The sequence below is a fragment of the Halichoerus grypus genome, chromosome 12, assembly GCF_964656455.1.
Source record: "Halichoerus grypus chromosome 12, mHalGry1.hap1.1, whole genome shotgun sequence".
Classification (NCBI taxonomy): Eukaryota; Metazoa; Chordata; class Mammalia; order Carnivora; family Phocidae; genus Halichoerus; species Halichoerus grypus.
The window spans coordinates 105,570,756-105,587,714 of NC_135723.1; the positions used below are offsets into that span (position 1 = coordinate 105,570,756).

General features: G+C 52.6%; 1 protein-coding gene across 7 annotated transcripts in view; it reads right to left on the bottom strand.

Annotated features, from left to right (window-relative positions):
- Positions 1-16,959, bottom strand: part of PTPRN2 (protein tyrosine phosphatase receptor type N2) — an 822,826-nt gene that overhangs the window by 449,275 nt on the left and 356,592 nt on the right. For 6 of the 7 annotated variants that reach the window (XM_078059815.1, XM_078059811.1, XM_078059814.1 and 3 more), the window contains one exon: positions 852-938. The exons of the other annotated variant lie outside the window; for it this stretch is intronic. In XM_078059815.1, coding sequence (XP_077915941.1) covers positions 852-938 — 87 coding nt within the window. The remainder of the gene's footprint in view (positions 1-851; positions 939-16,959) is intronic. 7 annotated transcript variants of the gene reach the window in all.

Sequence of the window (16,959 nt, forward strand, 5' to 3'; positions counted from 1 at the left end):
GACGGGCTAGACCGTTGTCAGCCGAAGGAGCCCAAGGAAGTGAATCTGGGCTTACTGTTAAGACGAGGACTCGGCCTGGCCCCTCTCTCCCAACTTCTGGCTCCTTTCTACTCAAGATAAAGGGTGATGAACTTCCAAATGAGCTAAGAGCCGCAGGGAAAGAGCTTAGACAGTCCCACCGAGTGGCAAGATTGCCGACGGTCATGCTGTATTTCCAGGACTGAAGGCCCCGGGCCAGCCGTCTGGGTCAACAGATAGCTCGGCTGAGCCTCTTATTTCCAGGCCTGCGTGGCTCACAACACACCACTGATCCGTCCCGAGACGGCTCTCTGGGCTGACCTCCGCGTCCGGACCTCCCCCTGGTCTCCAGCGCCACTGAATCTGCCTCCAGCCTGCCCCTGATGACGAGAGAGGCTGGTCGTGCTCGGGGGACGTGGTGCGGCAAGTACGTGGCAGGGTGTGCAGGCTGGAGGCACTCCCTAAGCGCTGACTTCTCACGGACACGCACCGTCCCTGGGCTCGGACTCATCTGCAGTGGGGTGGGGCCCAGGCACTGGAATGTTCTAGAGCCTCCCAGGCAATTCTAGGTGCAGCAGGGCTGAGCACCGCAGCCCCAGTGGGCCCTGTCCTTCCAGCAGATTATAATTCTCACAATTACAGTCCGGTTTCAGCTGCACTTAAATAACTTACCAAACCCACCTGGAATTTTCCTTCCATCTCTCTCCTGAACTGTTTCTGATGTAATTAACAAGAACCCCAAGCACACAGTTCTTTCCCTTGCAAACCAATTATGAAACGGAACCTGATGTGAGTGGAGACTAAAAGCCCCGGACCCCGCACCCGGCACTCACGCGATGTCTGGGAAGACACTCATCGGCACCTCCAGGAGCCGCGCGATGCTCTCCATCAGCTCCTTCCCCTTCTCTGGGCTCAGGGGGCTGTTGAGGAGAGCGGGGGGCAGCGTTACAAAATGGAACTCATCAACACTTGAGAAGCTGCGCATCCCCCCTGCCCCCACCTCAGCGCCTGTGCATTCCTGTCACATAGTGACCAGGCTCTCAGGGCAGCCGGGATCAGGTGCTTCTTCAGGCATGATGAATCACCTGAATTTCCCAGCAATGAGACAAACAATACAGTGCAAATGGAATTGTTAGAAGCGTAATGGGCCCGTGATGCAGGGACGGCTCAGCTCAGCCTTCAATAAAAAATATAATAGGGGGGTGGGAGGGGAGGCCAGACGGGAAGGAGAGAGAAAAGATGGGAGACCGAGGGGAAGCAGATGCTGAAAATCGAGTTTCAGGATGGGCGTCAAATGTACAAAGGAAACACATTTTTAAATGGGCTTGTTTCTAAAATGAGCGATGTGCCATGAGAGAGATGTGAACGGGACACATCTGAAGGTAACCATGGAGACCAGAGGGGCACCGCGCAGCGACCCCCTGGGGGGGCGGGGTGCTCCGGGACGATGCGCCCAGGCCCGCGGGAGGCCCGGCTCCACCGTAACCGTGCGGCTCAGAGCTCCAACAACAAGTCCTGAATCCCAACATGCAGCTGTGTGAGCCACGCCGGCCCGTGAAACCCTATTAGCAGCATTCCAGAGAATATTCCGTTATGTCGTCATATAAAAGCTGGTGCACAGCCACCACCGTCATCCCGGCCGACCTCTCGTTCCCTTGGCCAAGGTGACAGGAGACGGGCTAGGTGCAGCAACAAACAGACCGGGCCCTGCCTTCCAGGGCGGCATTCGAGCAGCACACGGGCGGCAGAGACAAGTGCTGTTGTGGATTGAACTGTGTCACCCAAGCTTCGCATGTTCAGTCCTAAATCCAGAACCTCAGAATGTGACCTCACGTGGAAAGAGGTCACTGCTGACCATCATGCTGAGAGGAGGTCATCAGGGTGGTTCCGAATCCAATGTCACTGGAGTCCTCGTAGGAGGAGGACACGCACAGGGGTGAATCGGGAAGCATCCAGGGTCACTGCAGCTCCAAGAGCCGATGGGGTGCAGGGTGCAAGGAGGAGCCAACCAGGATCCAGGAAACAGGACTGGGCCGGAGGGTGCAGGGGGGCCTGCGGGCTTGGGAGACGCCACGGTGTGTCGTGGTACCAGGAGGTGGCCCAGGAGCATGCGAGACGGAGAAGCCGTGGGAAGGAAATTCGGGAATTCTCCTGTGGACACATCCTAACGGACAGAGCCCACACTGAGCATCTGAGCTGGGAGCAGCTGGGGAAAGCGGCCTTCAGAGAATGGCTAAAGCAGGAATCCGGAGGGACAGAGCCAGCAAGGAGGAGTCGAGGGCCCTTGGAGGCCTCAGCTAGAGATGGAGAAGCGGGCTGGGGTCAGGAGTTGCCGGCTTGCCCCACAACTGTCCTGGGGTGTCCCGTGCACGTGCAGCCGCAGCGGGACAGACACTCCCGTCCTCTAAGGGGAGGCTGGTAAGGAGCCACGGCACCAAGCTGTCCCCCACCACCTTCCCTCAGTGGGGACAGGAACTGGACTTCTTCCTAGGGACGCCGGTTTCTGCAGGAGGCTCTCTACCCACAGCCGGGCCTGCTCTCCACGCCTCACCCGTTGTTCTAGATCTCTTGCCAACCTGCAGGGTGCTGTTCTGCCCTGAAGTGAGAAAGGAGAGGCCCGACGCGGGTCTGCGATCAGGACCTTTGCCCCTCCATCCCGCTTCCTGGCAAGAGCGAGATGCCCAGGGCTGGGGACCCTTCCAGGAAGGACAGACAAGTCCTACAAGCCTCCTAACACAGGGGCTTTTCACATCATGCTGTAAAATTAGAACACATTTTCAGGTCAGTGTGTGCACATGGTGTGGAAGTGTACGCTTTTACCTCGTCACCCGACCTGACTTAGAAACCCCCCTGGGCATCTCGCAGAGCCCACGCTCGGGCCCACGAGGAGGTGAGACGCTGACGGGGGAAGGGGTCCACCTGGAACCTTTGTGTCTTCATCATCACTCCCTGCCTGTCCACCCGGAGCTGCAGGCTGGAGCTCACTTTTCATCAGGCAGCCCAGAGCCCCAAGAAGGCCTGTGTCTAAGCCAAGTGTGCAGGGACCTCGAGCCACGCGGGGGAAAGGCCACGGTGCTGTGTGCAGACTCAGGAACAGGAGAGCAGCAACGCCAGGAAGGTGTGTTCACTACAAGTCAGATGTGGAGAAAGAACGACAGCCGCACAGAGCCCTAATCCGGGACGTGGGCACCAGCGACACAGCAGGGCCTTGGAGGCCCTCGTGGCAGAGCTCTGGTGCCCCCGCCCCCGCGGCTCTCAGGTGGGCCGCTCTTCCTGTAACCAGGCCCCCCAGACGCAGCGCAGGCGGGCGGACAACCAGCATCTGCAGACGCGAGTGACGGGGCGTGACGAGGCCTGCAGCGAACCAGGGCCGCCCTCACCTACGCAGCCCACGTACCCCAGGCCAGACCCCAGCAGGACACAGCCTTGCTTCACAGACCCCCGCCGAGGGCACAGACCCTGCCTCCTCAGGCCCGCCCCAGCAGCTCCCCTGGACTCCCAGCACTCGGGACCGCGGAGCCTGACGCCGGCCCCCACCGCACCTGCAGCCAGCCTGGGGGCTCCCTGCTCGGTGCCTCCCTGCCGGCCTCCCAGGCCAGGCCGATGAGCGCAGCCAGGTGAGACCTGGACGGGGCAGCTCGTCCGCCCCGCCGGCGCCGCCAGCGCGACCCAGCCGCAGGCTCCTGTGCGGCCCGGGGCGGCGGTCAGGCTTTCGCCGTGTGGGTGTGGGCTTTGGCCACGGCACCAGCCGCCCCGCACATGGACACGAGCAGATGTGATGCGTGTGTGAACGGAACAAATGTGTGAATACACAGGAAGATGTCAAAACGTCTCACGCTGAAAATCATTAAAACGTAAGTTATTAAAGGAGTCCCACCTAGCTGACAAGAGTTACCGTGTAAATCAAGGACAATGGGCATAAAACCCCTCAAACCCCAAACGGCTCTCCAGCCCCAGACTCTATTACTAACAGCCTGATTCCAGCCTCACGGCAACACCTCTCCTGGCGGGGCCGCATGTGGAAACTGACCCGGGCCCCTCACCAGACCCGCAAGGACGCGCCTCTGTTCACCCTTCTCTCAAGGGAGGGGCCTGGTGCGTTCTCTGTCAGCGGCTTCTCAGGGTAGTTTTCTGTGTAATTTCACAATCAAAAAGCAGTCGCTTGCCCTTGAACCAGGAGGACCTTCTGTCCTCCTTTCCTGCCCATTTCCACCGCCTATTCCCCAAGAAGGGGCCTGTTGGGCACCCAGGCTCCAGCCTGCAGTGGGCGCTGGGGAGGGCAAGGGTCCGAAAGGCAGCGTCGAGGGAAGCCCCCACAACGCGGCCTGATGGTCGCCCAAGAGACAGCAGGGCCTGAAGTGTTGCACTTGGGGTGCTGCTCCTCGATCTACGACAGAGACGAGTGAGGTCGTGCTCAGGGTCAGTCACGTGAGCCAGGAGGGGACGCCAGTCGGAGACCAGAGCTAGTCGCCCCACCCGCACAGATGACGAGTGGGTGAACGTGTTATCTACAAAGGCATCAAAGTGCGGAGCAAACAGCGGGACCGAGGAGGTAGTCTGCTAGTCGTCAAAAAATTCGTAGGGTGAATACGAATTGTTTATAGAGCCAGTGGACTTAGAACACTAGAATTCCAGAAAGTGGAACAGAACGTGCAAGTTTAACCCACCAGACGGTAGACCCCAGAGAGGAGCCAGCAGGGTCCACCGGGGGATGGGCAAGCGGAACGCGCCTGAAAGAAACAGCTCCAAGGGGCCGCCCAGAGAAATCCTGTCTGTGCAGAGGGGGTCCCGGCCGCCAGAACGTGCCCCCGGGCACTGGGCAGACACCCTGGAAACGCACCTGTGTGGTGGCCCCAGCGATGTGTGACTGCCCACACTCCACTCTACCCCCTTTCCACCCCCCCCCCGAATGTCCCGTGTGGCCACAGAACGTCCCTGCAAATCCTCGGGATGGAGGTGACGCAAGGCCCCGTCCTGTATCTGAGCACAAGTGTGCTCAGAGCAGCAGAGCACAGGGTCTCAGCCCAGCACCTTCTATCTCCGAGAGTCTGAACGGATGACAGGAATACATGTACATGGCCAAGCGAGGGGCTTCATTTGAAGGGGCGGCATCAGGCACGCAGCCCGGAGTGGAATGACAGCTCAATCTAGGAAAATGGGCCCTCAGGTGACAATTACCAGGTGAGGAGTAGGAAAAATGAAGCTCCGTTCGATGCCACATGCACTGAGGTGCCCCCGCGGCCCCACCCAACTTGCTGTCCTGGTCCTTCATGGGAGAGTCGGCAGGCCAGGCTGGATGGTCAGAAGCGTCTTCCTTCCTGTGGTCACTCAGGACGTGCTTTGCCTCCAAACATTTCTGTGCCCCTCGGAGGACGCTGCCAGCAGGAGATGCGTGGGGGCCTCCCTGCGACGGTGGGGCCACAAACACTGGTCTCCCTGATGGCCTCCCTCCAGCCCTGTGCTCTGCGAACTGACTCGGAGCCAGAGCCCTGCAAAGTGAACCCACAAGGCCTGGGACAGGAGGCATCAGAAGACAGCAAGGACGCCCCAGGTGTGCACACACCACCGACTCCGGTGTGCACACACACACCTTGCAGACACGGGAGACTCCCCAGGTGTGCACACACACCTGCGTGTGCCTGAGACAGTGGAACAGGTGTACACGTCCACACACGCCGACGTGCTCACCAAGAGGAGCACTGGCACTAAAACCAGCGAGGGTTGTGGTGATGACGTGCACTCCTGGATCGACACGACCAGGGCCCCCTGCCTGCCCAGAGACTCCCCCTCCTCCCACTGACCCTCAGCTCCAGCCGGCCCAGTCACCCCCCATCGTGTGCCCCACACCCACAATGGCACAAAGTGCTTCCTCCCCTCATCCTGGCCACCAACCAGGCCTCCCCCATTCTAACCAGCGGGCCCACGTGGCCCCCTCCTTTTCCTAAAACTCCCTCTGCTTTGATGTAGAAGCCCCGAGGCCACCACCTATTACGGAAGCTCTCTTAACTATTTCACACGTTTTAATCCTCTTCCTGTCTCCAAACTGCACACGCAGTGAGGGCACAAACCACATCTCATGTTCTTCTACCTCCAGAGCCTACTGCCCCATGTTGGACATAAACCAGCTTCCCAACCAAGTTTACCACCAGATTCCATGAATTCTGTGCTCGAGCCTATTTTAAACCAAAGGGTGACATTAGGCGATGGGGAACCCAGAGGCTCTATCATGAGTCCCAGCCCCACTTAGGCCTCATGAGTGTCTAATGACCCTACATTCCTTCACCCCACAATGCATACAGTTAACACTTGTATCCGCAGCATGATTATTTAAAACGCCTTAAAGATAATGATGAAATCCGCCAGGATACGTGTAGGAACCCTCCTGCCTCCGCAAGGAGACCCCTGATCACACCAGCTGCTGACGGGTGCTGTAGCCCCTCCCGAGGGCTGCCACGGCTCGCTGCCCGGGCTGGAGCACCAAGCACAAACGGCTTACGACGATAGCGGGTCCAGTCAATAGTTAGACCAGTAAGATTGTGCTCAAAATGAGCATGCAGTTATTTCTATTTTATTTTTAAAATACATGGCCATCATCTGTCATTTCATGGTCTGAACTTCCTTAGAAAGCAGTTGGAGTTAATCTCAAAAATCAATGGACGGATATGGCACATGCAATTTCATGTGTGTCGGTGACACCCTGATCACCGGGACACCCGATACTGCCGTGCAGGGAGAGACGCACGCCGTGCCGGCGCTCGGCCCTCACCGCCTGCCTCGACGTCTAGCGGCCGAGAGGGTTCACAGAAGCTAGAGCTATCTGCTCTGATGCTTTTCCTCTCTGAATCACAGCCACATGTTAACATGACTGCGGAGTCGTTGGAAAGTCAGAGGCCCCTAGGGACCTACTAAAGCAGCAAAACAGGAGAAAATCTGAAGCATTCACACCACTCACTTGATGGGAAGGCCACAGGAGAAGCAACAGTACCCCCGTTTCCCCGATGGCCTCCACGCCATGCACAGTGTGTGGACTTCCACAGTGCCCTGAAATCACCATGGGAATGAGAGGACAGATGAAAAATTAGAAAAACTGTTATGTCAGACAGTGAAGGAGTTGTGGAGAGCCACCCTAACAAAAGAGTAGTGGCAATAACTTCAGGTGAGAAATGTCAGGGGCCGTGGAAGACCTTGAAGGTTCTCCTTATGCTCGCCACCGTGCTGAGACCCGCACAACACTCTCACGTAACACTCACAACAGACCCGTGAGGAAGGTACTGTTGTGAACCTCATTTTAAAGGACTGGAAACTGAGATTAGAGAAAATAATTCAAGCTCCAGGACATGCCACCAGTAAGTCCCAAAACCTAAACGTTACTCGTCAGTGAGGGTGTGATGCGGACTTCCAAACTACGGGGCAAGCCCAGGTAACTTACAGCTGCATCCCTCCCTGTGTTTTACCTTAACTAAGCTGCGGAGTGTCTGCACGCATCATTCCTCCAGGTCCTGTTTTGGCAACAGTGTTACTGTCTCTTCCTTACCGACCCAGACGGTCCTGCCAACCAGACACCCACGTCTAGGACTCTATGTTCAAGAGCTGACCGTTTGTGCTTCTGCTTCTTTACTTCCTGATTTCGGATACTTTACTATTCATTCGAAAATTTACCAAAGGTAGGGAATTAAATGATTGATGGATTGCAAAATGATATCAATCAACTCTGATACAAACTTTTTTGATGAGGTATTTTAAACCAATGGATAAAATGAGGTTTTCATGGGATTCCCCAATTATTCTAGCTATCCCTATATACTGTTTTTTTTTTTTTTTTTTTTTAAAGATTTTATTTATTTATTTGACACAGCGAGGGAGCACAAGCAGGGAGAACAGTAGAGGGAGAGGGAGAAGCAGGCTCCCCGCCAAGCAGGGAGCCCGATGTGGGGCTCGATCCCAGGACCCTGAGACCATGACCTGAGCCGAAGGCAGACGCTTAACCATCTGAGCCACCCAGGCGCCCCATCCCTATATACTGTTTTTAACAAATAACAATATTTATTCTCTTTAAATAATCTTATAAGCTAGTTATACTTTTGTTAACCCATAGGAATTCTCCCCAATGTAGAGAAAAGACATTTCTCATGGGGGAAATGAGAGAGGAGCTGCCATGATTCAATATCTCAACCTTGATTCAGTATCACCTTTCTTTCCTGCAGAGAAATAAAACCCAATGTCTTCTGGAGAATGAGTGAGTGAGCTCATGGTAATTTGTGCAACCAAACTGATTCTTCTGACTGCTGAGCCCACAGGCTTCTAGAATACATGCAAATTCATCTGGAGGTGCCAGAACCCTGAATTACTCTTTCTAGTAAAGTTGTTGACAGACACCAACTCTTCACAGGTAAAAAAAAATCAACTGGTGAAAAACTGTTGTATTCCAACAACTTCAAGATGAGACTATACTTCTCACCACAAGTATATTTATTTCCCTACATTTTTGGAAAAAATATTTGCCAACAGCTTAATACAAATCTAAGTACACAATGTCTTAGAGTTAGTTTTATGGAAAGTATTGACATCAGAAAGATAAAATGAGGAAGGCAGCACAAAAATGTAGAGCTTTAGTACACATTCAAAGTTGTTATCAGCTTGAAACAGGCTGTTCTAAACATATGGTATTTCATGTAAGCCTAATAGTAACCACAAAGCAAAAGCCTATAATATGTACACAAAAGAGAAAGAGAAAGAAATGTAGGCACACCACTATAGAAAATCATCAAATCACAGAGGAGGAAAGAAAGGGAAAGGAACAAAGGAATCGCCAAACAGCCAGAAAATAATTTACTAAATGGCAAAATGAAGCCCATACTTATCAGTAATTACTTTAAATGTAAATGGACTAAAATCTCTGATCAAAGACACAGGTGGCTGAATGGATAGGGGAAAAAACCAACAATGCCCAACTCCATGCAGCCTACAAGAGACTCACTTCAGCACTGAGGACACCAACAGACTTAAAGTGAAGGGATGAAGAAAGATAATCCATGAAAAGGGAAACCAGAGGTAGATAAAATTATGTTAGACAAAAGAGACTCTAAGGCAAAGATTGTTAACAAGAGACAAAAAAGATGATTATATAATAATAAAGAGGTCAGTTCATCAAGAGGATATAACATTTGTAAATATTTACGCATCCAACATAGGAGCCCCTAAATACATAAACAAATACCAACATATCTGAAGGGAGAAATAGACAGCAATATAATAACAGCAGAGACCAGAAGGACCTAACAGATACATAAAGGACTTTCCACCCCATAGCAGCAGAATACACATTTTTCTCAAGCGCACATGGAACATTCTCCAGGATGGATCACCTGATAGGACAGATCACATGACAAATCTTAATAAATTTAGGAAGACTGAGATCATATCACGCATCTTTTCCGACCACAATGGTATGAAACTAGAAATCAATTATAAGAAGAAAACTTGAACATTCACAAATATATGGAGATTAAATGATATACTCCTGAACAACCAATGGGTCAAAGAAGAAATAAAAAATACCTGAGATAAGTGAAACTGGAAATGTAACACACCAAAATGTGTGGGACGTAGAACAGAGTTCTGAGAGGCATTCTTATGGTGATGAATGCTTGCATTAAGAAAAAAGAAAGATCTCAAATAAACAGCCTGACTTTACAACTCAAGAAACTAGAAAAAGAGGCATAAATGAAGGCCAAAGCTAGCAGAAGGAAGGAAATAATAAAGATCAGAAAAGATGAAATAGAGACTGAAAAGACAATAGAAAAGATAAATGAAACTAAGAGCTGGTTTTCTTTGAAAAGATAAATAAAACAGATAAACCTTTGGCTAGACTTACCAAGAAAAAAAAAACTTAAATAAATAAAATCAGAGATGAAAGAGAAGATATTATGACTACTGCCACAGAAATACAACAGGTCCTAAGAAACAACTAAAAACAATTATTTGCCAACAAAACGACTACCAAGAAGAAAGGGTAAATTCCTGGAAACATCCAACTGATGGAGCTTGAACCGTGATGAAAGAGAAAATCTGAAGATGCCGATAAGTAAGGAGACTAAACCAGTAAACAAACACCTCCCAACAAAGAAAAGCCCAGGACCAGATGAGTTCTACCAAACATCCTAAGAAGAATCAGTACCAATCCTTCTCAAACTCTTCCATAAACAGAAGAGGGGGGAACACTTCCAAACTCATCTTACAAGGCCAGCATTATCTTGATACCAGTCAGAAAAGGATGCCACAAGAAAAAGCTACAGGACAATATCCCTGATGAAACACGGATGCAAAATCCATAAATAAAATATTAACAAAACAAATTCAACAATACATTAAGAGGATCACACACCATGATCAAGTAGGATTTATTCCAAGGATACAAGGATGGTTCAACATCTGCAAATAGAACAGTGTGACACACCACATTAACAAGATGAAGGATAACAAGTCATGGTCATCTCAGTAGAGGCAGGAAAAGCACATGACAAAATTCAACATCCATTCATGATAAAAACTCAACAGAGTGGGCATGGTAGGGATGGTAGTGCAGCCCGCTGGAACCCTGCCAAAAGCCCAATGGGTAGAATAGTCTGGGAACTGTAGTGAGCTGTCCAGGCCAGCTCATAGCACAGACAACATTTTGCAGGTCAGCCTCACAGTGCAGAGACAGAAAGGAGAGCTGAGGGAATGGCCCAGTGGCCAGCACACCTGCTGACCAGTGTCCCTCCATCCACTGTACCCACCTTTCATCATCTCTTCTCCACTCAGCAGCAGAGGGATCTGGGAGAGTGGGACCCTGACCACACCACTTGCCCGCTTGTCCTCTAGTGGTGTCCCATGTCTGCTGGGGGCAAGGACCCAAATCCTTGCTGGGGCCCTGAGGCCTGGCCAGCCTTTCTCATGCTTACTGCCCCCACCTTCCCCCAGCCTTATTTCAGCTCCTCAAGTGTCCATGCTACTCCTGATGCAGGCCCTTTGCAAATGCTGTTCTCTTTGGAACATGATTTCCTTCCCACCCACCTGCCCACTCTAGAGCTTGAAGTAACAGCCGTACAATTTATCTGAAGCTTGAACGGCCCTTCTACACAGTTAGAATATAGGAGGGTGTGCTGGAATTCAGTAACCCGTGGCCAGCTCTTCTAGTAAGACACTCCTATTTTTTTAAGTCATTGTCTCAATGAAGTCAATATTCCACAAATGAGCTACATTAGGACACTATTTTTCCCCATTCTTCTTTTTCCTTCTGCCTTCATTTGTCATCTGCAGTTTATTTCTATTTTGACAGCTTAGCAAGTCTCTTCTTTTCATATTTTTCTCCCTTGTTCTTACTCCCTCCCATGTAGGAGTGATATTTAAACTGCTTAACTCAGACAGATTTAATTGGAGGTCAACTTATAAAGCAGATGACACTTTTCAAAAATCAATTGCCGTGTTTAGGCTCTGAAGGTCCCTGGAGAGTTCTACTATGGACTTTTTTCCTGAAGAGAAAAAGCAAAGCTTCCCCAACAATTATAGAAGTCCGATACCAAACCAGGCTGTGCAGCCACGATGACAGAGATGTACGGACGTAACCGCCAGAGAAGGTGAGGATGCAGACACACGGGCAGCGAGACAGAGAGGACACAGCTGAAACCAACAATACAGCATGAAGGTGAGTGTAGATCAGGTGCAGACAGGTGTAGACATGGAGACATACAAGTGCATGTGGGTACAGATATAGACATGTGTGATCAGATGAGGCACATTTGTGGATGCAGGTGAAAGTCTAGATGCAGAAGCAATACGGATATTGATACAGATCAGTGACAGAGATGCAGGTATAGAGAGAGATACATAAATACTGATACAGATGGACACAGAGAGATACAGATCCAGGTAGACGATGCAGATGCACTGCAGGTGCACATGCAGACATATCAGTGTAGGTGTAGACGTACAGGGACTGACGGAGATGCAGTCGGGTACAGACACGGGTAGATGATGTGGTGTAGATGCAGGTGTACATATGGAGATGTCGGTGTAGACACAGACGTAGAGACAGGTACTGATGGTGACCTTGCTGCCATCAGATGTCACTGCGGCCCAAAGAGTCCCAGCATCGTCAGAACCTTCTGAGACCCTCTTGCATTTCAAGCACCTAGGCTGAGCTGCAGAACTAACCTGTAGGAGTCAGACTCTAAGGACAAGCATGGAGCAGACAGAGTGTTCAATGTCCAAGTTCCAGGTTTGGTCAGAGTGGGCTGGGCTGTTCCAATATTTCCTTTTTCTCCCTGTTCCCCCCCACCCACCCACCAATTTCACACTTTGCCACAACAGAGAGCATCAGATGTGAGAAAGGGGGCTCACCACAGTCCGAGACCATGAAAGAGCCCCTTCCTGGCCTGGCATCATCTCTTCTGGATGTCTTCCCAACAGGCTAGACATGGCCAAGCCAACTCAGAAGCCATTTGGTCAAAGATGCCCTGGAAGTGTTTCTAACGCCCACCATATTTGCACTTTCATGGTATTTTCTCACGCTGTCTACTGCCATAGTTAGAGGTCAGACAAGTTTGAAATTTCCTCCAGTTCTAGAATTCAGCCAATAACAGACATCAAAATCCAACACATCACTCTAACCTCAACAAAGGAGATGAAAGTGGGCCTACAGAGTCAGAGGCATCAAAGACCAGACAGCCAGTGCAAGGTGTGAACCTTATTTGGATCCTGAGTCAAAATGCCAATGAACAAAATTCTGATGTGGATGTGACAACAGAGCTGAACGCGGGCTCGACACCCAATGCTACTAAGGCTTGATGGTATGTTACAAAGAAGGATCCTTATATTTTAGAGCTATTTCACAAAATGTTTCCAAGAAAGTGGGGTTTGTTTGAAAGCAGCATGAGAGGTGGGAGTAAATGGGGGTGTGGATGGGGCAAGGTTGGGCGTGGGCCATTATCTCTGTGCATGTTCAAAATCTTGCATTAGAAAGAGCGAGAACAAATCCATCCATTGCCTCTTGAAAAATATGAAACTGAACAGCCAGGGAAGACTGTTGGATGAGGTACCTGGGGACAAGCCAGGCTTGTGAGCCCAAGGCCTTGGGAACATGGCGGGCAGGTCCCAGGACAGGGGTCTGGGCACCTGCAGTGTGACTATCAGAGGTCTTTGTACCAGTGCTTCCTTCAGGGCAGGTCTGGGAGTGATGGTGCCCCCAATACCCATGCTGGGAGCAGTTTCTAAATAGAGCCTCTACTTAGAAGCCAAAGCCTTGTTGCCAGTACTTTTAAAAACTCCACTGTGTGACTTTGGACTTGTGTTACAATCTGATCCTCAAACTGCCTTGGGAAGAACCTTCACATCAACTATATCCATTTTCTTAGAATTTACCAAAAGCCGCTTCATGGTGATTCTTCGACTAGCTGATGAGCAGATGTCTGGATGGTTCCAGAAGCCTGCCTCCCTTGCTCCCAGTTCCTCCACATCATCTGGCAGCACTGGGAGGACCAAGACACCCAGAGCAGCCCCTCCTGCGAGGAGTGTGACATCTGCATGTGGGAGGGGGTGTGCGACACCGCAACCTCAGTGGTTTCCTGGGGGCCAGAGGGAAGGCTTCCAGAAGGGGCAGGGCTTTCGAGGGGCCCCGACTCAGCCTGGGGCGTCAGGAGGGCTCCCCGAGGACAGGACAAGGAGAAGTTCAGGAGCAGTGTGTGCCGGGGGGTAGCACTCCAAAGTGGGATGAACACTTCCAGGGCCCCGTGACAGCCCTGCATATTCAGGAGCGGGACGGAGGGGGGCGTGGCAGAGCACCATGGTGCGGAAGCAGGGAGAGGATGAGTCTGCAGAGCCCGCAGGGCTTGGGGCCCCGTCAGCGGCTTGGGCCTCTCCCTCAAGGGCAGTGGAAGCACTGCAAAGTCTGAAGAGGAAGAGGGGCACAGTCAGGTAGGTGATGGAGGATTCTGCTGGGGGTCAACGTGCATGACAGACTGGGGAAAGGTCGGGGGATGCAGGACCAAAAATAAGAAAGGTCCCTGCAGCTACCAGCGCAGGAGCAGCCGGCCCCCGAGAGCAGGACGGGCGCGGGGATGAGGAGCGGCCAGGTCGGGAGGTCCTCACAGCTTGGGAGGAGGCAGGAAGGGTGGTGCAGGTGCTGGTGCCGCCCCCGGCATGAGCCCTGGAGGAGGCAGCAAGGCACTGGGAGACGCCGACTGCGCCGCCATGCAGAGCTGCAGGCTTCTTTCCCACGCCCAAGAGGAGGGGCGGCATGGAGGTGCTCCCCGGAGCATGGGAAGGGCAGCATCCTCGAGGACGAGAAGGCTGGGAAGGTTTTGGAAGAGCGGAGCGGCCTCAGACCGCTGCTGCGGCCGGGGGACGGGGAAGGCTGCTGGCTTCAGGAAGCGCCAGGCAGAGGGGAGGAGAGGGAGGGCGATGGCCAGGAGTTGCTGAGTTTGGCAGATGGAATTTTGTGGCTGACAGGAGGAGGCAATCAGCGGAGAGTCAGGTGAGAAGTTTATAGGAAAAACCTAGTTCAAGTTACGGTACAGGTTCTGAGATTCTCTAACTCGCGGGCTTGGGGACCCACTCAGTTAAAGCTGTTTGCATTCTCTGGATAAAGTCTCACTGTGCAGCTTTATACGCTCTCCTCATCTGAACTCCAGAACAGCCCACAAGTTAAACTGAGAGTGTCTGACTCCGTAAGGGAGAACTGCACTGGGCTTGTCTTGAACCTCCTTCCTTCTCTGGGGACCTCTGCCGGGCCCCCACATCGCAGGGGCCCAGTAAGTACGTGCTGATGCCCCAGGCAGGGGCGCCTACGGACAGGCCAGAGCTGGGCCACGACCTGGGGCTCAGAGACCACTGCTCACCATTCTTGTCGCAGACATCCCCCACAGCTACCAACTCTGCAGTCAGGGATTTTAGATTTGGAAATGTGTGGTTTTTCTTCTTGTTGTTGACCATACAAGCCAATGTGACTATTTTTACTCATTGGCTATACGCCCCCATACCTAAAATCTCAGATGACAATGAATCCGTCACCCTGCACATGATCTCTTGACACAAACGAAGGAGATGAGTGGCGACACAGCAGTGAACTTGTCACATTCAAGAAAGACCCCTAGAAGCCGTACTTTCTGAACAAAAAGTTCAAACACATCATCTGAGACGTGGTCTGAGATAGAACAGAATAAACAAAACCTGCAGACACCGCAACTACAGAATCTGTCCACAAGCCTGTGAAGATTTCTTTTCTCCACCAAGGAAGGGAAAACAGGCCACGGCACTGGTCCACCCCCCTCCCCGCGTCCTCGTCTGCCTTCCCTGCAACCACCATGGGCCCCATGGCCCTGGTGCAGCTCTGAGGGGCTCCGTGGGCAGCCAGGGGTCTCTGCACAGGCAGGGGGAGGACGACTGGACTGCCCCCCGTGGCTCAGCTATGACCCTTCCCCTCCCACCACACTGACCTCAGGGGGCACAGCATGTCACCCCTGAGCATATGGGTTTTCACATCTTCAAGTTCGTGATGGGAAAAGCAATCTCCTCCCATGACGGCTCTAAAAGGAACCTGATTCTCAATTTAGAGAAATGATTCAGAAAGACGTGTCTGACAGGAAGGGGAGCGGGTTGCCTGCCCATGCACAAGGCCTCCTCTGGCTCATGCCCGGACCTCTGGGAGCTGGGACACACTCAGAGGACTGACCGCTGAACCTTCTTCCAGACCTGGATTCCCAAGACCCTTATGGCTCGCCGGTGAAGAGACGGTAGAACCATGCCTGCCGTCTGGGTGGCGTCTCCTTAACAGGCGTCAAGCTGAGTCCCCGTCAGGGCCGAGCCGCTGGGAATGGCGGCCACACCAAGCTGCCCGTGACGCAGGCGATGTGTCAGTTAGTAGAAAATCATCTGTGATATTGCTGGTGGGCGTGTCCCAGGCAAGAGTTTTATGGGAAGAAAACACTGGAGAAAACTTAGGACCAACCTGTCCGTTTGAGAACACTGATGGGCATCAGAGGCCCACTACACTTCCGGCACTTTCCTCCACCACCCTGGCCCGAGGTCTCCGTGCTCCAGCCCTGCAACCTTCTCCCTCCACTCATGTTCCGTGATTCCATGGCTCTCTGTTCACGGCTCCCGGCTAACGTCATCTAGCACGACGGACCTGCTCTGCCCCAGGGCCGCTCTCTGCGAGTCAACCGCTCTTCCCAGCAGCCCTCAGGGTGCCGCCGCAGAGGCGAGGCAGCCGCCCAGGCGCCGCTGCTGTGCAGCCCCCCACCCCCGACAGCCGGCCCCGCGGCCCATCTTCACCCCTCCAGGCTGAAGAGCAAATGGGGACCGAAGCTTTGCCAGAGCAGCAGACCTTCCGGGTGCTTCTGTGCAGGACGGCGGGGCTCTTGATGGTCCACGCACAAGCTGGGTGAGGACAGTGGCGTCACTGTCTCCAGCCCACAGCTCAGCCTCCACAGGAGCCCGCCTCTCCAAAGCCAGTCTGGTCACTCAGATGTCCTTCCACAGGACTACACCCCAAACACGAGGGAGTCTGTAAGAGAGGCGCACCCGGAGAGCCACGGGCTCTTATGTGTTTCTTGATCAGACGTACAATGCGGGTTCTCCTTTGCTGAGACAAACGTCTCCCTTGGCTGCAAATTCACCTTCCGTGTGCTAGCTCTTCTGAACTCGAAACACCTCTAAAATCACTCTTGGAGGACAGGGATGGCCGTCCTGACCTTCAGCCAGTCTTGGAGGGTCCATCCAGGGTGTGAAGAGGGGGAGAAGGTAAACAGCAGAGAATGAGGCGGCGCTCTGTCCATCAGAAAGCATAGGAGACAGAAGAGTGCAAAGCTAAGCCCCACAGGGAGGACGTGTGTCAGTGAGATCACACGGGGCACGGGTCCCACTCCTTCTCCTTCTTAGGGGACAAACAGATACAGACGTCCC